This window comes from Anopheles cruzii, chromosome X (assembly GCF_943734635.1).
Source record: "Anopheles cruzii chromosome X, idAnoCruzAS_RS32_06, whole genome shotgun sequence".
NCBI lineage: Eukaryota > Metazoa > Arthropoda > Insecta > Diptera > Culicidae > Anopheles > Anopheles cruzii.
In genome coordinates, this window is record NC_069143.1 from 7485974 (window position 1) to 7508614 (window position 22641).

Genomic DNA, 22641 nt, shown 5'->3' on the forward strand with positions numbered 1-22641 from the left:
AAAATAGTGACAGCATTTTCTTAAGACGAGCACAAACTTGAAATTGTACGATCGATACTGCACAAGATATCGATCCCTGAAGGCATTTATCGCCAAAATATGGGATAACTTTTTAGCTAGCCTTATATTTTGCCATAATTTCACCCTAATTTTGTTTTACTTTATTATTCTGTCGTACGCTCGTCCTTCGATCTTCGACCTTCTTCCTAACCCGCGTAAACCACAAGCACGAACACAGAAGATCCAAATCGCAACACAAAAAACGCCCCCTCAATAACTGAACTGTTTTTCTCTCTCTCTCTTTTTGTCGCGGCTGCGGAAGGGCTGGGTGTGCGACCACGACAACGACTGTGGCGATGGGTCGGACGAGGGCAAGAGCTGCAACAGCCAGTACAAGACGTGCACACCGCAAGAGTTCACGTGCCAGAACTTCAAGTGCATCCGGAACCAGTACTGGTGCGACGGCGAGGACGACTGCGGCGACCACTCGGACGAGGTCGGGTGCCGAAAGGAGAACACGACCTGCCCGGACGGGAAGTTTGGGTGCAGCAACGGCCAGTGCATCGACTACCAGCTGGTGTGCAACAAGGTGCCGGACTGTGCGGACGAGTCGGACGAGCCGCTGCACTGCAACGTGGACGAGTGCGCGAAGGTGGAGATCCACCGGTGTGGCCACAAGTGCGTCGACACGCTGACCGGTTACTACTGTGACTGCAACCAGGGCTACAAGTAAGTACCGCTACGACCAGTATGGTTACGGCTCCTGTAACTCTCTCGGTTCCTCGGTTTTAGGTTGCTCGAGGACGGGAAGGCGTGCGCGGACATCGACGAGTGTATCGAGACGCCGGGCGTGTGCTCGCAGCACTGTTCGAACACACCGGGCGGGTACTACTGCAAGTGCGACGAGCGGTACTACGAGCGGCAGAACGACGAGCACACGTGCAAGCGCAAGGACCGCACGGTACCGTGGTTGATCTTCAGCAACAAGTACTACGTGCGCAACATGTCCGTCGACGGGCGGCAGTACAACCTGATCCACCAGGACCTCATGAACGTGGTGGCGATCGATTTCGATATGCAGCAGCAGCAGATGTACTTCTGCGACGTGACGGCGAAAACGATCTTCCGGTCGAGCTTCGGGTCGCTGGTGGAGGACGTGCGGATCGAGAAGGTGCCGGTGATCAAGCATGATTCGCACGGCCTCGAGGGGATCGCCATCGACTGGGTTGGCCGCAAGCTTTACTGGCTCGATCGACACTCGAAGAACCTGGACGTGGCGGAGCTGGACGGGACACGCCGGCGAACGCTGCGTAGCGGTGTGGTCGATCCACGTGCCATCGTCGTTCACCCGGGTATCGGGTACCTCTATTTCACGTCCTGGCACCTACAGGCGTACATCGCCAAGATGGGCATGGATGGGTCGAACTTTACGCGCATCCTCACGTGGGAGGATAATATTGCGTGGCCGAACGCGCTCACGATCGATTACTTCACCGACCGGATCTACTGGGCGGACGCGCATCTCGACTATATCGCGTTCGCGGACCTAGAGGGCCGCCACCGGCACGTGGTGTTGAGTGGGGCGCGCGTCCCGCACGTGTTTGCGCTCAGCATCTTCGACGACAGCCTGTACTGGACCGACTGGAACCTGAAGGCGATCGTGCGGGCGAACAAGTTCACCGGCGCGAACTACACGATCGTGCGGAACACGACGCACCGGCCGTACGACATCCACATCAGCCACCCGTTGCGCCAGGTGGCGTTCGCAAACCCATGCGCCGGCGGTGGGAATGGGGGCTGCACGCATCTGTGTCTGCTGGCGCCGCCGCTCGAGTCGACCTACCTGAACGTGGAGGGCTACATCGAGGAGGGCGCCCCGAGCTACCGGTGCGCCTGCCCGAACCAGTTCTACCTGGCGCGCGACCAGAAGACGTGCATCGCGAACTGCACCAGCGGCCAGCACCGGTGCGGGGGTTCGGACGAGAAGTGCATCCCGTGGTTCTGGAAGTGCGACGGCGAGCCGGACTGTCAGGACCGGTCGGACGAGCCGGCCGACAGCTGCCCGGCCCGCCACTGCCGGGCCGGCACGTTCCAGTGCGGGAACGGCAACTGCACGCCCTCGACCACGATCTGCGACGGGACGGACGACTGCGGGGACGGGACGGACGAGCAGAACTGCGATCTGCCGTGCCCGGTGTCGGACTTTAAGTGTCGCTCGAGCGGCCGCTGCATCCTGGACAGCTGGAAGTGTGATGGCGATGCCGACTGCAAGGACGGCAGCGACGAAGACCCGGACATCTGCCGTAAGTCCCTTTTTATTATACTTTGAGAGAGAAGATTATCAGAAATTTACCCGAGACCAGAAATTTATCCGAATTTTTATGTCGAATGTTTATTAAAGACATCTTTTCGAGACAACTTTTTCCGATTCCGAAGTGCTTTAGTGGGCCGGTAGCTTCCGGTTGACCGTTGTTCCTTCCTTGACCTTCCCCTTCCGTTCCAGACAAGCGGGCGTGCAACCCGGAGACGGAGTTCAGCTGCAAGAACGGGCGCTGCATCCCGAAGCTGTGGATGTGTGACTTCGACAACGACTGCGGCGACGACTCGGACGAGCCGGCGTACATGTGCCGGCAGCGGAACTGCACCACCGGGTGGTCCCGGTGCCCGGGCCAGTCCAACTACCGCTGCATCCCGCGCTGGCTGTTCTGCGACGGCAAGGACGACTGCCGGGACAAGAGCGACGAGCTGCCGGAAAACTGCCCACAGTGCAACCCGGAAACGGACTTCAAGTGCGGCAACAACCGCTGCATACCAAGGTACGGGATGCCCCCACTCCCTCTGCCCCTCCTAAACGGCTACTAAAACACGCATTCCCTCCATCCCCGTTCATTTTCCAGGCAGTGGATGTGCGACTTTGCCGACGACTGTGGTGACGGGAGCGACGAGAACGATACGCAGTGCAAGGGCCGGTACCGGGAGTGCTCGGAGTCGGAGTTCCGGTGCGACAACGGCAAGTGCATCTCGAGCCGGTGGCGGTGCGACCACGAGGACGACTGTGGTGACAACTCGGACGAGTACGGGTGCGAGGGTTTCCAGTGCAAGAACGGTACGTTCCAGTGTGCGTCAGGCCACTGCATCGCCGCGTACTTCCGGTGCGACGGGGATCGCGATTGCCGCGATATGTCGGACGAGATCGGCTGCCCGGCACGGTTCCCCGGGGGCCGCTACTGTCCCGAGTCGCGGTTCCAGTGCAGCAACAACCTGTGCGTGCTGCCGTCGGATCTGTGCGACGGAACGGACGACTGTGGCGATGCGTCGGACGAGGCGCCGGCCGTGTGCACGAACTTTAACTGCGACACGCTGCGGCGGTTCCAGTGCGCGAACCATCGGTGCGTCGCCCGGTACCAGATCTGCGACGGGGTCGACAATTGTGGCGATGGGTCGGACGAGAACAATATGACGCTGTGCGCGGCCCGCCAGAAGCCGTGCGACCTGTACACGCAGTACCAGTGCGCGAACCGGAAGTGCATCGAACGGGCGCAGATCTGTGACTACGCGGACGACTGCGGGGACAGCTCGGACGAGCTCGGTTGTCACCACGCCGCCACCTGCTCGGCGTTGACGCGGGGCGGGTGCGAGCACCAGTGCGTGAACCTGACGGACGGCGGGTACATCTGTGCGTGCTACGCCGGGTTCATTATCGACGCGGCGAACCGGAAACGGTGCACGGACATTGACGAGTGTGCTACGGGGACGCACGGTTGCTCGCAGATTTGCACCAACCTGAACGGCACGTACGCGTGCTCGTGCCGCGACGGGTTCCGGCTGTCGGACGGCGTGTCCGGCGTGTGCCGGGTGCTGCGCGACGATCCGCTGCTGGTGCTGTCGAGCGAGTCGGAGATACGGGCGTACGACGTGGGGCAGAACCACCAGTTCGGGGTGATCGGGGGTGAGAAGCACATCGAAACGGTCGACTACAACCCGGAAACGCAGATGATCTTCTGGACCGACAGCAAGGACAAGACGATCAAGCGCTCGTACATGGTGAACGCGGCGAACGGTGAGGCGAAGGTTGGGTTCGCGCAGGACCTCAACATGAAGGGCAACTCGAAGCCGACGGCGCTAGCCGTCGACTGGGTCGCCGACAACCTGTACTGGGCGGAGACGGATCGGGCCGGGCCGAAGCCGCGGGGTCGCGTGATGGTCGCGAAAACGGACGGCCGGTACCGGCGGGCGCTGGTGAACGCGGGGCTCGAGGTGCCGACATCGATCGCGCTCGACCCGCAGCTCGGGCGGCTCTTCTGGGCCGACGCCGGCTCGGCGCCGAAGATCGAGGTCTCGTGGATGGACGGTTCCAAGCGGCGACCGATCATCACCGAAGCGATCCGGCACCCGGCCGGGCTGACGGTCGATTACGCGCAGGACCACATGGTGTACTGGGTCGACACGAAGCTGAACACGATCGAGATGATGAAACCGGACGGTACGATGCGTCGGGCCGTGCTAAAGGGCGACCTGCTCAAGCACCCGGTTTCGCTCGACGTGTTCGAGTCGAGCCTGTACTGGATCACGCGCGACACCGGCGAGCTGCTGCGCCAGGACAAGTTCGGGCGCGGCGTCCAGGTGACGGTCCAGCGTAACCTGGCCAACCCGTCCAGCATCAAAGGTAAGCCCTGCCGTTGGATGTGCTGCGTCGACTGTACTGTCATCCACACCCGTTTTTTTTTTCAGTTTACCACGAGCTGCGCTACAACACCACGCTGAACAACCCGTGCTACCGGAACCCGTGCTCGCACCTGTGCCTGCTGGTACCGGGCGGCCGGCGCTGCTCCTGCCCCGATAACACCGTCCCCACATCGCACCGCAGCACCACCGAAGTCGTGTGTGATGCGCGTAAGTATACCAGCTGGATCACTCTCCCTCTCTCTCTCTCTTTCTTTATTAACCTGAAATTTCCGCACTCGTTTCCGCAGCGACGGAACGGCCACGACCAGCGCCCCGGGTCTGCCCGTGTCAGAATGGTGGCCTTTGCCATGAGGGTGGCGGTGGCGGCGGCAGCGATAGCAGCAGCACCACCGCCGGTGAGCTGGTGTGCGTGTGCCTGCCCGAGTTCTCGGGGGCGCACTGCGAGGTGTACAGCGAGAAGATTCTCGGCTCCACCGGTGGCAGCGCGGCGGCCATCTTCATCCCGATCCTGATCGTGATGCTGGTCGGGGTCGCCATCGGGCTGTTCTTCGTCGTCAAAAAGCGCCCATTGTAAGTGCCGCCCCCCCGCCCCCCGCCCACGCGCCGATCATCTTTATCACCTCCTCTCTTTGCAGCGGAAAGCCCAGCCTCAGCTCGTCGCAGAGTGTCTCGTTCCGGCCGGGGACGAACGTCGAGTTCAGTTCGGCCGAATTTGCAGCCGCAGCCGCAGGGGCTGGCGGCGCAGGTGGTGGCCAGCCCGGCCATCACCGACCGGGCGCACCGGGCGCTGGCGGACTCAACAGTGGGCTGCCGGTCGGGGCACCGCTCGATGGTTACAGTTTGGACACGCTCAACCACAAGAACACGGACTTCAGCAACCCCATGTACGATGCCGTCCAGGGTGGTACCGATCCGGGTGCGGGCGGTGACCTTTCTTCCGGTACGTGTATTGTGGGGTCTCGGGATCCTCGTGCCTCGCGATCTCTAACCCTTTTTCGATTCCATCCATCACCACACACACACAGATATCTACGATGTGCCGATGGAGGTAGGCAAAGGGGGCAGCAAGAAGGGCGGCGGCGGTGGCTCGTCGATTGGCAGCAGCGGTCCGTTCTCCGAGCCAGTGTCGGCGATTCTCGCCCCGAGCAGCATCACCCACCGGACGTCACCGCAGCTGAACCTGCGCCCGAAGGAGCTCAACCCGTCCACCCACGACACCGGCAAGGACACGCAGCTTCTGGTCGAGGAAGACAAATCGGAGTGCTAGTGCCCCAGGACACGCGGCGAACAGCCGGCTGGCTAGTGGGTAGAGGGCCCCGCCGCAGCTTTCGCGTTTAGGGGAGCGCGTTTCCATGTGCTGTGCCGAATGTTTGTATGCACGTGTAAGTCTGTGTGTTTGTATGTGTGTGTGTGTCTGTAGCATCTATTGTGTATGAATGAATGGGTCTGTTAGAACACAAGTGTGGAGCCTAGCTCTCAAATCATCCGGAAACACGCGTGTCGCGCACAGAGGAGAAAGGACATGAAAAGAGAAAGAGAGAGAGAGAATATTGTTTCGCAAAACTTACCATACCGAACGCACCGAACGGGAGCGCTATCCTAATGAGGTGTTTGAAAAACAAAAAAAAAAACCCCAAACACTAAACGAGCTGAAGATGGCCAACCCTCCCCTCGTGAGACACAGAAAGAAGAGAAGGGGGAGAGAAACACAGAGAAAGAGAGAGAGAGGGATGGAGAGTGGAGCGCACTCAAGTTATTGTCCATAATTGAAGCAACTACGACTACTAGGTTTTGTACATATTTAAGCTGATGGAAACTTTGTGTTAATATTGAATTTTAAATATTTGAATATTTATGATAAAGTGATCGACGGCGTCGACGGTTTTTTTTTACCGCCGCCAGCTTGGAAGGAAGCACAGAGAGGACAGGCGTAGCAGCACGACCGACCGGAAGTAGGAGTAGGCGAAGCACCACGGGGAGGGAGCAACGGTGGGGACACAGTTATAGGAAGCCATGGCATATATGGGTGTCGGCTAATCCAACGACCGCGGGAAAGTAAACCGTGTGTGTGTGTGCGTATGGGGAAGATGGGACGATTTTTAGCTCAAGTATAGTTGTTCTAAAATATTTTAAACAATGTTAATTAGTAGTGCTCTGAACTAGCGCTGAGTGCAAGGTTCTAGTTTTCGAAAAAAATATGACATAAAACATACCTCATCGCCTTCTCGCTTCTTTCCACCGAACGGCCGTAAAAACGCCCGCGTCTCCGTCGACGAGAAATGTCGTTGCTCTTTTTTTTCTTTCGAGAATACATAAAAGAACGTTAAAGAACGTAAAAGAAACACGTTTTTTAACACAGGGTTTGGTTAGGCGCACTGCAGCCATCGTTCAGATACTTGTAACTTTTATTCAAGTGATTGTGTTATTATGAAGCAATAAGGGGAATTATTTGTAATCGCGTTGGGGGATATGATGTAAAAGAAAATCTGGCACGGCGCACGGGCAAAGACCGCGATATCAGGCGCGAACCGGCAATCGACCATAAATGGATACGGTCGAAACAATCTCATTTCGCGTGCTGCACACGCGCTGTGTATTGCACCCTGAATGACGTTGCGCGCCCCCTGCCTAAGTGTATCTGCCTGTTGTTGTGGTGTGCGCTAGTATGTTCAAGTTTAATTATGAAATATTACACAAGATCTTTCTGTCCGCACAGAAGATCTGGTTTATAACATTGCCATGGTTCAAACGTAAAATGATTTCTACCTACCAGGACGCAACTATTGTTTAATAAAATACAAATCAATGCTAAAACGGAACCCCGCGGCAAAAGCAAACGCAAAATCGCCTACGGGACATTGTTTTGTTCTGATCGGAAGAAATCATGACCATGGTAACAGCACCGCGCCGCGGGAATGTTATAAACCCTTAGCTTCTGCGTTCATTGCTGCCGCGGTTAGCGAGAAAACGGAAAAGAAGTGAGTTCAAACAGATTCAGAAGAGCGAGAGAGAGCCTGTGCCGTTTTTTACTGCGGCGGTTGCCCGTAAACGTAACCGTAGGAGCTCTGCGGGGGCGGTACTTGCGGGCCCGGCGGTGGCATCTGGGAACTGGGTGGGCGCTGGGAATACTGCGAGTAACCTTGTGGTGCCGCCTGCGGCGGTGGGTACTGGCCCTGCGGGGGCAACGGTGAGTAGCCCGATTGCTGATGGTAGGGCGAATGCTGCGGGTAAACACCGGGCCCCGGAGGCCCCGGCGGAGGCTGCTGAGGACCGCCGCCCTGTGTGCCGCCTGTTTGCTGCTGTTGATACCCGCCACCGGGCTGTCCGTGCTGCTGGGATCCCGGTTGCGCGTTATAGGACTGGGGCGGGCCAGCGGATGCCCCAGCGCCTCCGGCTTGGTGAGAGGGCGGTGGCGGTAGATAGCCCGACGATGTCGTGGATGGCATCGTGACGGGTGACGGAGTTCCTCCGGCCACAGAGGTTTGTACTTGAGAATTTCCCTGCTGCTGCTGCTGCTGGGCGTTGTAACTGCCCGGTCCTTGTGCCACGGAGCCGGCGCTCGCTGCTGACGGTTGATTCAGGGTGACGGAAGCGTTGGTGGAGATGCTGGCAGCATTTTGCGGCCCCCCGTGCGGTGCCTGTGTCGTCGGGTAACCGGAAGAGTACTGTGACTGTGGCAAAGGATAGCCTGTCGATTGGCTAACGGTGGGATAGCTGCCGGATTGGCCTTGCGGCGGCAAGGGGCCCTGGGTTGGGGGCTGACCGTACGCGTTCGGACCAGGGTTCGGATAGCCCGGGTAACCGTGCGGAGGCGGAGGCGCTCCTGGGCCACCTTGCGGAGGATACTGAACTGGCGGTTGACTGGGAGGTCCGTAGCCAACATTCGGCCCACCCTGCGGTACCTGGTGGTAGCCACCTTGCTGCGGTCCGCCCGTCGGAACCTGTCCCGGGTGTTGCCCAGACGCCGGATACGGCGATCCCTGCGACGGACCCTGCGCGTTCGACGAAGCGGGCAGCACTCCTGCGTGGTGATAGCCCTGCGGAGAGTTGGTGTTCGGTGGACCATAGTTTTGCAGTTGATTCGGCGGCCCGTACGGTGTATATCCGCTCTGCGTTTGATATGGTTGGTTCGGCGGAGGATAACCGGGATAGTGCGAATGCTGCACATTATACGAGCTGTGCTGAGAGCGTTGAGTATAGCCACTGGTTTGAGGGGGAAGCGGCTGGCTAGTGGGTTGTTGCTGCTGTTGCTGCTGCTGCTGCTGTTGCTGAGAGCCAGGAGGAGCGCCACGTACGCCACCACCCGGTTGCTGGTTCGAGTTTGGTTGCTGTGCTTGGTGTTGCCCACCGACGTTCCCGCCGGCGGCGGCCGGGGACATTGGGACTGCGTTGCGGTAGCTATTCGTTTGTCCGGCTCCTGGACCGGCATGTGGCCCTGATTGGGATAACAGTGAAGCCTGCGATTGATTGTGCTGCGCGGCCGCATTCTGGGCCGCCTGAATGTTGGACTGCTGCTGCTGTTGAAGCTGATTGTGCTGCTGACCCTGAGGCTGCATTCCGGCCTGAGTTGACTGTTGCGGCGGTCCGAGCGATGCATGCTGTACGGGAATTCCCGGTCCCGTTCCGTTACTGCCGTGCGACTGGCCAACCGCAGGTTGTTGCGGTTGGACGGACATTCCACCGGGTTGCGGATATCCGGCCATGCCCGTCTGACCCGGTCCCGGGCCAATCATCGAACCGTCGTGCGTTGGCGGACCGGCGACCCCAGCGTTCGGTGGAACGCTACCCATCGACTGAAGAATATGTGGAGGCTAGAAAAAGGATCGATTTAGAGAATGGTAGAGAGAACACAGATCTCGTTTTGTCCCTATCTCAAACAAAGGTTGTTAGGCAACTGGAACATAGAATAGGAAAAGGTATTTTTAAATTCAATACCATTGGAACCTGGTCTGGGGATCAACTTCTGCACGAACCACGCCAGGCGGCTGTATCTTTAGACTGTATAATAATTATAATTTTGGTTTTTGCTAAATAATGCAACCTTTTTTTATAAAATTGGTTTTGCGACACACTTTAAAATCCTGTCAAGAAGTTCATTATCGATAGTTTCTAAAAAAAAACTTGAAAAATTTTGTTCACCAACAATATGAAGTAACACAGTGCGAACTTACCGGTAGCAAAGATTGAATATTATGCGTTGGATCGGCCAAGTTGGCCAAATAGACGAGATTTCGGTGCAGTGCCACCTGGTACGACATGCTTTCAGCGGATCTGCCCACTTGTTGGAACTCCTGAATCGTCTGAATCAGCCCTGCGTTTTCGTCTAAAATTTTCTGTATATGCATCGTACTCGGTGCCGCACTCTGCTGCGCCCTCAGTAATCCTCCCGGTCCCGGTAGAAGTGGTTGTCCACGGTTGCCCCCGTGCTGCCAAAAGACCAACAAACCATGCAATATAGAATATGGACGAAAAACACAACCAAAACGCAAAATGTGAGGTTATGCGATGATAAATGAAGGCCAGTCTGTCAAGCCGGATGGTTCCAGCATGAAATTACCTGCTGCGAGTAAGAGAGCGACATTCTTCAATGGTTTTTTTGTTTTCCACCCTTCGGTAGGGACGCGGTAGCGAATTGTTGCAAGCACTTTGCCTCGTTATTTAACTCCACAAACGGTGCACACGGATCGTACGTGGTTGAGATGTTACTATTACAAAGTAAAACACAGTGAAAGCACAAACAAGTTTATCAGATTATGTTGAGAAAACCTAAAATAGCAATCATCGTAGCCGCTCTAAACAACTCTTCCGAATGTACGTCTGCTACGCTTTCTTGCTTATGAATGCCAGTTTCGAGCAGGGCTGCCAACAACTTCGAGCAGTGCTGCCAAGCTTTATTGTTATCCGCCAACAACGCCTACACCGAATGCGTTGGTAACCCAATCTAAAGCGAACCATCGAAGACTGGATTATTATTCCCGTTTTTTTATTTGTTATTTCATGCATTTCTGTTATAAGAACCTTCTGCAAGAGTTCAGCGTGTGCATGTACAACATTCAAGGGGAAATGATCAGAACGCAGCATTTCGTAACCTGTAAATTGCAGGCATTTCCAAATTTGTGTGATTGAAAGTGTGCCATATTTTCCCGCCATTTGCCACGGCGCTGTGCTATAAAATCATACCATTTTATTATGGCACAGGGCAGGGATAGGTACAACCTTCACAACCGCAAGCTTACGGTGTAATCTGCAAAGCACGTAATTGCTTCAATCCATAATAAACTTGCGAGGTGCACAATTTGAACTTCGTTCCCAGAGTTTACCCACTTGATCCACCAAGCGCCAGCGTTAGGAGTTTTTTTTGGAAAACCACAAAAACAACAACATTCCTCAAAATGACAGTTCTCAAGTGATAAGTGCTTACGTCATAAAAATTTCGTGTTCCGTATACTAGTGAATAAGCCAACGATAACGTGTAATAACTTCGCAGAAATTAAAGCAAGTTTGCGATATCATAAAGTGAGTACAGTGGATGTAAGTGCGATGTTCATGCTCTACCGATAGTGGTGCGGACGCTTCTATGTGGGAATATCCGAAGCGAACCGACTAAATAAAATAGCCCTCTGCCAGCTTCTTTTCTCAATTGTGTTTTTCGGACTCTGCCAGAGTAGGCTGCTTTGATAAAGAATTTGCCACATTCTTCCACAGTTCGCTTTGCTCTGCGACTTCCACGTAAGCGTGTACATTCTTGTCGTGCTCCGCGCTATCTTCATCGTTCACCGTTGTCGCAACAATGACCGAAACCGAGTACGAGAGCGTCGTGCTGGTGAAACAGGAGGTGTTTGTATACAAAATACCGCCACGGCAAAGCAATCGAAGCTACCGGGCTGCCGATTGGAACCTTGCCGAACCGATCTGGACCGGACGCCTGCGGATGGTGTCCAAAGGACGTGCACTGTGCGTTAAACTCGAGGACAAAAACAGCGGAACGTTATTCGCCAACTGCCCGATAGAGAGCTACCCGGGCGTTGCCATAGAGGCAGTGTCGGATAGCTCACGCTATTTCGTGCTGCGAATACAGGACGACAACGGACGAACCGCGTTTATTGGCCTTGGATTCGGCGATCGCTCTGATTCCTTCGATTTGAACGTAGCTTTGCAGGATCACTTCAAGTGGGTGAAAAATGAGGAAAAAATTGAAAAGGAAAAGGTCGAACCAAAGCAACAGCTGGATCTCGGTTTCAAAGAAGGTGAAACAATCAAGATAAATATGAAAATAACGGTTAGTATTGGTCCTGTGCGCGTTTCGTTTGTCATTGGTCTGAATCGCAAACGCATTCATTGCAACATCATTGCAGAAAAAGGACGGTTCCGAAGCATCGTCACGACTTAACAATAAAAAAACGGGGTCCGGCGGATTGCTGCCACCACCACCTGGGGGAAATAAGGTCAGCTCACCTTCGCATCAGCCAACGACCTCAGTAACTGGCACTGGCCAGACGGAATGGGGCGAGTTTACTTCGGCAGGGTGAGTGCACAACAATTTTTATTGTTTTTTTTGTCTTGCCTTTGACGTTTTCGATTATTTGATTGATTCAGCCTGCAATGTTTAAAGCCTACGATACGAGTACAACTAATGCATTCTACTTCACTCTTTCTAAAAATTTACAGTGTACCAGGCGCGACTGCTGAGCCTTCGACCACGGCAACCACACCTAGTAAAGCGAATTCAAACTGGGTACAATTTTAATTGGCACCAGAATATAACTTAGTTGCCTAAGAAATAACTGTGTAAGGTACTCGCAGCAAAAGGACAGGAAACACAACCAATTTGATTATCAATTCGTAGCCGAGTGTTTAGCTGTAAACCGATAGAAGCACTTACGTGATTCTTTTGTTCTCAGTTACACAAACCCACTATCTATGTTGTTTTTTTTTTCTTCCAAAACAAGCACAAGAGACTTTGACATTTACATTGCAACGATGGAACGACCAAACATCTCGTAATCTTCATCTCGACGTATGAAGATGTAGTATATGTCCTAATGAATGTAATGGCAAAGCTCTAACTCATTCGAAACTTTTGTGTCTCGAACTCACTGTAGAAGGGTATGGTGCTAATGTAATTTTACTTGGCTTACAGAGGGCAGGAGTCGAATGTAACGTTGGATCTGCAACAAAAGATAATCATAAAACTATTCAACAGCAATATGGGCTATACAATAGAACGCTACTGCAAAACGTTGCATACAGTGGCTGAAGTATATAGTTTTCTTCGAGTTAAACTTTGTTTTCCAATATTACCAATAATTTAACTACAAAGAACGAGTGTTCTTAAATGTCATTTTGGTGTCTCACAACGTTTCATCAATTTAACAACTGAAAACAAGATACCACTGAGCAGCAAGATAAGCTGATGATGAAAATATTCATGGTGATGGAAGCCTTACCTGAGGTCCTTCAAGCATATCTGCAAAAAATTAAAGCTCATACATAGCGTCGGTAAGCGAAAGTCGATCCAAATCGCTCGGCGATGTATAACTAGGTGTTGGGATAGGTGTGTGCGAGAAGCTAAACAGAAGCGACAATTGTTTCCGAAATATTAGGGATAAGTCCTAAAACCGCAATGTTATTTGTTACACCGAATACGTGAAGATGTTACATGCTAAGTACGACATGCTTGCTGGTATGTCACCCCTAAGGAACTAAAGCTGGAAACAGTAATTCCGAAAGGTATAGGACGAAGAACCAAGGCATATGGTTTAGTGGGCAGGCCCCCTTGGGTGAGAGCCCCTCACTGCAGGATGTATTGTGGGAGTACACCAACTATTCCCTCATCTTGGAAAAACTTTTCAAAATAAGTATGATTGATAATATAAATTCGCTACGCGGGTAGCATTGGTACGAATCAATGTATATATACAGACTATTGCACTGGATGGTTGAATTTCAAGCAATTGTTTATAGATTCATAGAGTCTGCATTTGTATTTTTCGCCCATTGCTTTAGTTTCGGAATATTGACAACAAAAATTATAGCTCAGTTTTCAGTTGCATGCATGTTCTTTGAGAAAATTTCCTCCATCTGAGGCAATTAAAAAAGCAAAGTAACAACTATTACTTTAATTTTACGTCAATAATAATGAATAGAGTTGAATCTAGAATTACTACGTTATGAAGAAGAAAAACATCATCTAAGTTTACAATGTTATGGTGTTCAATGTTCCTTTATCGGTTTGTAGTATGAAAAAGCATCAATCTCAGAAAAATGTAAACTTTGAAGCAAAATCCTTCGAAACCATTACTGCACATGTATAAGCATCGTGTCGCTTCCTATTGTTGAATCAGCCAGACACTCACATGAGTCTGGTTCGATTTTCCAATCTTGGAAGAAATATGAAATTAAAGTAACATGTCTCTACGCTATTGTTTCTCTATTTGCTTTGTACTTTTTATTTTTAGTTAATCCTTTTATTTTAAAAGAGAATTTTTTTCCCAAAACCAAGAAAAATAAAACCAGTCGTGCATTCTGTCACAATATACACCGGCAAAAGTATCTAAATGCGTATCTTAATGTATTCTAATGTTGTATGTAAAGACATATGTATATCACGCAGTTACATGTAATGCATATAAGACAAAACATGACGGCATGTGCGGTTCAAAACGAGAAAAGTAGACATATTTAAGCGAAAATACGATACGATAAATACGATCAATAGAAAGGAGGAAAAACACCAGGAGATGTCACAAAAACTAATAGAGTGCATGAGAGAGAAGCAGCAAAAAAGGTGAACTACGAAAGTTGTAGAAACTTCCAAACACATTTGAAAGAATTTTGCATACGAATAAGTTTTATTTGAAATACATAACTGAATTTATGTATTGTGCTGTAAATTGATCTTGGTTGCAAAATCAGAACACCTTAAATCAATTGTTTTTTTTATCTAAGAGAAACAGATTGAGCCGTATTTATAGATCAACTGTTATTCCCCAAATTATCCTTGAAATGTTTTGTTTTGTCTGCAGTGTTTTTTTATCTTGTTATTCGTTTGCTTTCTCTCTTCCTCTTCGTCAATTCTACATTTTTTTGAAACAATGATTCCAATCGTTATTATTAGTTTGTTTTATTATTTACAAATACCACATAAAAGCATTCCTATGCATTCCCGTTCTTTTAGTTAGGCTTCATAGTGAGAAAATTCTACATGACCAGAATGCTGTGCTGCCAGTACGGAAAGATCAACGTATGTTTGTCCATACTAATCTGCATTATATTAGCAGGCCTTTGTAAAAGTCGCAGCGCATAATGGCAGTCGTATAAATAATACAATTTTATCATTATGTGAGCAATAGAAAATCGCAAAGAATCCCATGTACAATTTGTTTTTTTTATGGAAACGCAATATGTATTATATTTTCTTTGTTAGCTTCTAGTGATATGCAGTTTATTTTTCTTGTAATGAATTATTGAATACACTCACAAGTAAATATAGAAAATAAAGCTGAACAAATTGTATGTGAATCCATACCGAAATTGACGACCTTACCCACGAACACTTTTTCTATCAGCATTAGCCGGAGATTTGAATATACATGCACATCATTACGAATGTATCATGTACATGTTCCTAGGGAAAAATATATATATCCTATGCAACAATACATTAGAAAAAGTGTCGACCGTTTCCCCTATTTTAGATAGTATAGTTTAGATTAAAGAGAAGATTAACATCTGTTGCATGTGAAAAGCTCGTTTGATCCTTAATACTTTGGGTTTTTGGCAAACCAACTAATCCGTCGCTTCGGCGGTGAATTCTGGAAATAATAAACGAAACAGACCCATTGTTGGTATAGACTATTTATTGTTATATATGGTATAGTAGTGAAAATATAGCCTGTATACGAAATTGAACGATAGAAATAATCTACTTGTGATATATTACGCAATGTTTTAACTAATGATTCGGTTAACACCAATCTGCTAATTTACTTTTTCCAAATCATTTCAAAGGCATTTCATCCGGCAATATATGCAATTCAATATGGTATATGCAATTCAAATTGTTTGCAGGTCTATTAACCTCAGATGTTCAAAATACTGTTTACTCGCCCCTACAATTATGCAAAACTATAATTGTAGACTGAATACTCTTTTCACTGGTTCATGAGTTGGAAATACCACATTGATTGTTTTATTTAATCCTAATTCGTTTTCTTCTTTTTCGAGTGAGACGCAATAGCTCTACAATATAATAATTACATAATTTAAACACTATCACATGATTGAAATACATTTCCTTAAAAATCATTGATAATTTATAATTATTCAACTTATCGGATGGTTCCTGAATTGTGACCGGTCATTCATAGAAGAACAGATAGACGGTGAACAGAAACAACCCTAGCAGCGCCAACGAGGCATTCATACTAGCCCCTGATCCTGGTTTGTGAGCATTTCCTCTCAACATTTCCGCACGCGGCTCATCGAGAGGCATGGGTACATCGTCCAACATTGGACACCTTTCCCACCTGTCCATATGCTGTATGATAGGTAGTATATTTTTCCGGTCAGGCGTCGACAATACAGGAGGGCGTTCCCCATCACTGCCATCGGTAATATTGCACTCGTCTACCAACGCCTCCGAAATGATACGCACGAAATCAACGGCAGATTGTAACCGTGCTTCAGACATTGGCGTCGGACTAGCGGCAATATTTCTCCGGTAATCGAGAAGCACATTGCGGCGCTGTGCACTGCGTTGCTTCCGTTGGTGCAGTGCACGGATCTGATGGTTTGAATGGTGTCGCCGAAACTCGTTACTGGCTGCAGCCGCCATGGGATGTGAATCGACCGAGGCTACTAATATTGTGTTGCCAGACGCACTTCTGCCAAGGGATCGATTCGTATCAAAAATAATTGCTCGTTGACGGCTGTTTAACAGGGTCGGCGAACCGATGGCTTTTCGCAGGGCACCAACAAATAGGTTTGCTACTTTTATTTTCGAGCTCATACACGACGGTTGCTCTTGTTGGGCAGGTACTCCAAAACAAACTACGCTTTCCACAGGGAGTGGTGGCATTGCTGGCAACATAGTAACTTCATCTGCGTTAGACGTTGCGTTGCCCTTAATCATTCATAAATAACATTAAGGCTCTATAAGTATTTGGACAAAACAAAGGGTGATGGAGAAGTTTGATTCTCAGAAAAAAAAATTCCCGTCAATTGCCCACGCATAAAGATCGCGTACATCACAAGACTTAACAGCTACACAGTCACAGGACACAGAAAAAAAAACATTTTCACCCTTCATCATTCGTAGGCATTATTATCGAACGAAAGACGAATGACTGGATCGCGTAATTACGTAAAGAAATTGAGGCTATTGTTACAAAGGGATGAAGTAAAAGTACTACATTCGACACAAGACAATAAAACATTGCATCCGTTGACATCCAATCATAGCTACAAACGTGACGGGGAGTTTCGCAAAATGATACAACTACAGGGTGTCCAAACAAGCCTTCTTTTTTTCATTTGGTTATAAACCAGAAACGGCTGAATATTTTTCGAAGCTTAAACGTTTATCTGAAAGGTAGATTCTTAGAATCTATGTATAAAATAAAGTTTTGGTTGTAGAAAATTGGGAAATATGAAAAATTTATATCCAAAGTGGTAGGTCGTCAAATCATTCGTCAAAAGCACATGTCATTGAAGGTCATTTCCACCTCGGTGGCTATGTTAATAAGCAGTATTATGGTTCGGAAAAGCCACATATCGTGCAAGAGAAGCCAATGCACCCACAACGAGTTATTGTTTGGTGCGGATTTTGGCTGTTTGGTTTTCGGTGAAATTGAAGCTGAGAACTTGGACGGCATTTGGTTTCAACAGGACGGCGCTACGTACCATACATCGACAGTCACAATCGATATTCATGTTACACGAACAAACGAGTAACTATTGACGACCTCAAGTTGCAAATTCAAGTTGCTATTGCCGAAATAAGACCAGATACAAACGAAAATGTACTCAAAAATAGGTCGACCGAATGAGCTACTGCCAAACCAATTGTGGTAGACATTTGACCAAAATTGTTTTTTATAAGAAAAATTTAAGAATCAACCTTTCAAATAAATGTTAAAGCATCGAAAAATATTCAGCCGTTTTTGTTTTATAACAAAATGAAAAAAAGAAGACTTGTTTGGACACCCTGTATATATCTCTATAAGTACTAATACGCATCAAAGGGATTAAGTAACAAGACCGTTAACACAAAAGAGGATCGCTAAATACTACACGTCGACACAATTAAATGTAGTATGGAAAAAAGCTTTTCTTATTTACCTCGTTGCGCTGAAAGTTCCCCAACAAGTTGGTTGAGCTGAGTATCTGCTTAAATTTGCTGGGGGTTTTAATGCCTTTCGTTTTACCATCTACCATCGTCGCGTCGGCACTGTTATGGTTCACATCGGAAGACCCAGCGAGATTGGCACCATTTATGTTTGCATCCTTTAGAGCTTCCTTGTATTGGATCTGGCCAGTGGCGATGGGTAGCGCAGCACCAAAAGACAGGCGACCAGCCTTTTTACTCGGCGTAGGTGGCCCTGGCCGTTTGTACGATGTCACACCACTGACCTTGCGACGTGTGATCAAACCAGTTGAACTATCATCAAATGCTTCTGAAACGTTACCCTTAAAATAATATATTTAAGACAGCTCGGTTAATTAAAGAGTAAATAGTGCAAGAAATGAGGTCAATGTTAGGATGCATACTCGCGTTTCATCCTCCGCTGTATCACATTCCGGGTAGAGGGTGGCGTAGCTAGTGCGCAGATGTGGTGGCAACATCGAGTTACGTTGGAGTAGCTCCGAGTAGCGATCTTCACCTGCTTCTGGTGACCCACAGCGACCGCTTTTCAGATCAGCCAGGTAGGTCATATTGAACACTTCGCCCTCTTCATCTTCCATCAGCAGATTATTTCCTGTCGGTTTCAAACAAAACAAAATCAAGACGGTGCGTAGAAGAGTGTACGGGTTTTCAAACGACTGTTTCCAAAGTCCTGTGGAAACCAAGAACCATGGCTTATAAAAACATACGTAGGCGTGCCTGGGCCGGAATAGGTAAAAGATGTTTCCGCTCGCTTTTACTATCCTCCAAAGTTTTAAGCTTTAGCAGCAGCACTTGGTTCTCCTTCCGTATCTCCAGGTCCCGTTCGTTCTTTTCGGCCAGCTGCTCTTGTAGTTGTGCACACCTTAAATCAAGCTGTTGAAGCTAAATAATGGACACAGTCGCGAATTGGTCCATTTTGTGGAATGAGGTGATTGGTCGAGATTAAATAAATATTTCTTCATAACATCCTTCTATCAGAAGCACTACCAGGGACTTACTTTTTTTGTGTATTCCTCCTCGGCCATTGCAAATCGCTCGTGCAACTCCCGTTCTTGATTGAGTTTTGATTCTTTGTGTATTGCAATCTGAAAGCAGAAAAACCAAACGAAAATGAATCGTCATCTCCCGGTAAAACATTAATTACGAGAAAAACTTTATCCGACTTTAGATTGTTAGCAATATTTCGTTCCGAAAAATAAGATCAAACAGCAAATTTTTCCCCCGACCCCCCGCTGACAGAGCAGTCGATAACGCTCGTCGCTGTCACGCACGCAGATTCGAATCCCGGGACCGGTTGCTACGCAGCGTAGCGGTTGTTACGAATAGCACCAGAGATACATATTAACATTGTCTCTGGTGCAGACTAAGACCGCGCAGCGGTTGTAGCGCCAACTAACAAGAAGAAGAAGCCAATTTTTCCACGCGGGTTGCCAAATTACAACCACAAAACAGTTTATTGAGAGTAAAATATTTACTTCATATTTTTAATAACTAAAATGAACTTCAACGTTTTTCTCATGTCAGATGCCTATTTGTTCCTATCATAAGGTCTATTATATAGAAGATGGCATGACTCGTTTTAGTAAAACGGTGGTTCTTTAGGCCCGAGCCTAAAATGTTCCAATAACGAAGAAAAAAACAACCAAAACAGTAATGCTACACTGATGGGCACAAACAGTAGGCAGCGCAACCATGCCACGGTTTGGCCGACATACGCTGAGACCCGCTTGCGAGCAGCTCTTCTATCGGTTTGCTTCAATAACTCAGTTCCGTCGCCTACTGATTTATCTTCCTGCAATAGAAAAAAGGGAATTCCACCAATCAGATAGAGGCTACCCGGTCATTTGTTGGAAATGCTGCGATCTTTTACGTCGTGCTGTTTTTCGAATGATGATGTTGTCCCTAGAAACCCACAGTATATGACACCAGTAGATATATAATTAATCAACCACCAGCTCATATGCTTTACATTAAAATATTTTGCCAAAACCAAGGCTACCCGTTACTATCAATTATTAAACAAGTTAACGGTGACTTGTAATCATAGAAAAATGGTAGAGTTTCGATGTAGAGTTACTCACCATTCGTTCCTTCATCTTGCCCATATTTTCCTCGAATTCAATCCGTAGCTCACGTTTCTGTTCTTCGAAACGCTTTTTAATCGTTTCATTTTTCTCGCGAAGTGTGTTGAATTCGTTTAGCCAGGTTTTTTCCTTTTCAGCTACCTCCTTTCGTTCCTTGGTCAGCTTAGCCGCAAAGACCATGTTATGATTCCAGCATGTGTCGTACTTGCTCTGCAATTCCTTATGTTCCTTCGTCAATTCTTTCAATTCCGTTTCATATCGTTGACATGTCTTGAGTTGTTCGGTTTTCTCTGACGAAGCTAAACGCTCCTTGTACAACTTAGCTACAAGGATTTCGCTGTCCCCCTTTAATTTCTCATATGCTACCAGCATCTCTTTGTGCACAATGGTCAATTGGGTTACCTTCTGTTCCAAAAGTTCTCGTTGTTTTGCGGCATCCACCTGGTTGCACTCAAGGATAGTACATTCTTGTGTGGATTTCAACAAGATTGACTGCTGCGCATTATAACGCTCTTCCAAAGTAAGCAAATCTGACTTCGTTTTCTCGTGAGCATCTCTGGTAGTTGAAATCTCATTCAGCAGTTTTACACACTGCGCATCCAAATCCGAAAGCTGCTTTTGCAATGCTACATTGTGGTGATTGTTTTTCTTAGTTTCTTCCAAAGATGCATGAGTGTCTTTGAACAAATTTTTCAGTTCCGAAAGCTCGAGATGGTGATTTGTTTGTTCTATTTCCCGCTGCTCATTAAGGATTTGTAGTTTGCATTTGAACTCTTCCTTCTTCATAGTTTCTTGTTGGAGTAGTTCTTCCAAATGCTTTTTCGTTGCTTGCTGTGTTTCAAAAGATGTACGCAGTTGCATTAGTTGTTCATTCATATCGTTTTTAGTATGCTCTAGCTCAGGGATCTTGGAATCCAATTTGCATTTAAACTCTTCCTTACTGAAAGTTTCTTGTTGGAGTAGTTCTTCCAAATGGTTTTTCGTTGTTTGTACTGCTTCGAAAGATATTTGTAATTTATACAACCGGTCAGTCAAATCAGATCTATCCCGCTCCAGTGTTGCTTTTGAAGCTAGTAGCTGTTCAACTTGATCATTAACATTTCTCAGATTGTCCGAAAGCTTAGCGATATCCTGTTCCTTCTCCTTCAATAACACCTCCACTACAGATGAGGCTAAGTTTTCACGGTCACGGCAACAACTATCGTTGATTGAAACATTTTTGAACGACACATCCAAGAAGTCACTTGAACAATCAAAACTCTCTGGAACCTGAGGACACGTGAGCTTATTTTCATGAATGAATCGCCGCAACTCGTTCACATTTTCTTGCAAAATTGTGTTGGCCTCTTCCTTTTTGAAGGCTTCCTCCTTTATCGATTGCATCAGCCTTTCAATCTGAAGAATATGTTCTTGCAGGTTTCTGTTCGCCAATTGTAGCTCCTTATTTCGCTCCGTCACAGAACGTTCATTCCCTCGTGCCTTATGAATTTCATCTTCCAATGTTTCAACGCAATCGATTTTCTCCTTCAATTGTTTCCGAAGCTCAGTTATGTTGTCGTGATGGTCAAGATCTAGTGACTGTTCTTTTGGGCTCAGTACGCACAGCTGCTCCTTCATCTCCAGTGCGTTGATCTTCGTCAAAAGCCTTTTATTTTGATCACCTGCCCTGCGTAGCATCTGCTGCAATTGCTCGATATGCTTGTCAAGAGATGCGTTTTCCAAGCGCGCCGATTCTAGTTGCGTTGTCAATCCTCTTAATTTGGACTGCATCATTGCTTGTTTCGACGCTGATTTTGGGCGTGTTATTTGTTGGGCCAGTGTTTTAAGCGGGCTGTTGGTAAAAATCTCAGTTGATTTGTCTTCAACACCCACCAAAAATTTACTGGTTGCGGGTTGGAGGTTGAACTCTGCTCCTTTCGTAGCAGTCAAAACTGCATCGTCGACAAAGCTGCGATTGACTTTAGGTTCTGTCGTACCTTCCGCAACAAAGGATTTCAGAAAAGTTTTCAACATGTGTTGTTGTGACTCGTCGAATTGTTTGCAGATGTTTTGAAAAAATGAAACGGGATGACGGACGCAAGAAAAATACAGGAGTAATGAAAAAATGTACACATATTCTCCTTTTGTTATTTTTCCTTCGGCACTGAGTTGAAGCTCAAAGTCGGGAAAATGCGAACGCAAAAACTCTATTGCTGTGTTTTGCTTTATCTCAAACGTAGGACTGAGTCGGTGACGGAATGTTTCATAAAACGAGCTCAATGTAACAGAATCATCCTTGTTGATTGGGGTGGAAGATTGCACCTTCAGTAGGAAGAAATCAATTGGTGAGTTAATTGAAAGAGCCCAAAAACAAACCAAAAGGAGGATAGATGGAAATAGGAGAGTTAGCTTTAGGAAAAGCAGACAAACGTACATACCCAAAGAAACAGCACCTTACGCCATAGCGTTAAACAATCCTGCTTCGTTATTACGGTAATCTCCATA

The 22641-nt window shown here is 48.1% G+C and overlaps 4 protein-coding genes across 5 annotated transcripts in view; 2 read left to right on the forward strand and 2 right to left on the reverse strand.

The window, feature by feature from the left end:
* LOC128269144 (low-density lipoprotein receptor-related protein 2) overlaps positions 1-7064 on the forward strand; it is a gene marked incomplete at its 5' end in the record, with an annotated part of 29564 nt that extends 22500 nt beyond the window's left edge. Inside the window, 8 exons of the mRNA XM_053006524.1 lie at positions 323-729; positions 793-2303; positions 2504-2816; positions 2898-4666; positions 4732-4893; positions 4974-5256; positions 5322-5626; positions 5712-7064. Coding sequence (XP_052862484.1) covers positions 323-729; positions 793-2303; positions 2504-2816; positions 2898-4666; positions 4732-4893; positions 4974-5256; positions 5322-5626; positions 5712-5953 — 4992 coding nt within the window. The remainder of the gene's footprint in view (positions 1-322; positions 730-792; positions 2304-2503; positions 2817-2897; positions 4667-4731; positions 4894-4973; positions 5257-5321; positions 5627-5711) is intronic.
* A 25-nt stretch (positions 7065-7089) lies between these two features.
* On the reverse strand, positions 7090-10471 carry LOC128269154 (basic salivary proline-rich protein 2). The gene is made up of 3 exons (XM_053006535.1): positions 10244-10471; positions 9858-10112; positions 7090-9497 (listed from the first exon to the last, which is right to left on the reverse strand). The coding sequence occupies exons 1-3, from the start codon at positions 10265-10267 to the stop codon at positions 7713-7715; spliced, it is 2064 nt and encodes a 687-aa protein (XP_052862495.1). The 5' UTR covers positions 10268-10471; the 3' UTR covers positions 7090-7712.
* A 673-nt stretch (positions 10472-11144) lies between these two features.
* Positions 11145-14612, forward strand: LOC128269163 (NECAP-like protein CG9132). Of its 2 annotated transcripts, none has more exons than XM_053006547.1 (4): positions 11145-11202; positions 11392-11965; positions 12042-12211; positions 12355-14612. In XM_053006547.1, exons 2-4 carry the CDS (start codon positions 11477-11479, stop codon positions 12431-12433), a joined length of 738 nt encoding a protein of 245 aa, XP_052862507.1. In that variant the 5' UTR covers positions 11145-11202; positions 11392-11476; the 3' UTR covers positions 12434-14612. The 2 variants fall into 2 exon arrangements, with proteins under 2 accessions (XP_052862507.1, XP_052862514.1); XM_053006554.1 differs by lacking the exon at positions 11145-11202 and adding an exon at positions 11204-11217.
* A 494-nt stretch (positions 14613-15106) lies between these two features.
* On the reverse strand, positions 15107-22599 carry LOC128278682 (uncharacterized). Its single transcript, XM_053017416.1, has 9 exons — positions 22595-22599; positions 22064-22378; positions 21757-21988; positions 20599-20748; positions 20155-20319; positions 18781-18955; positions 18457-18665; positions 18028-18375; positions 15107-15500 (listed from the first exon to the last, which is right to left on the reverse strand). Exons 1-9 carry the CDS (start codon positions 22597-22599, stop codon positions 15447-15449), a joined length of 1653 nt encoding a protein of 550 aa, XP_052873376.1. The 3' UTR covers positions 15107-15446.
* Positions 22600-22641: the final 42 nt, after the last annotated feature.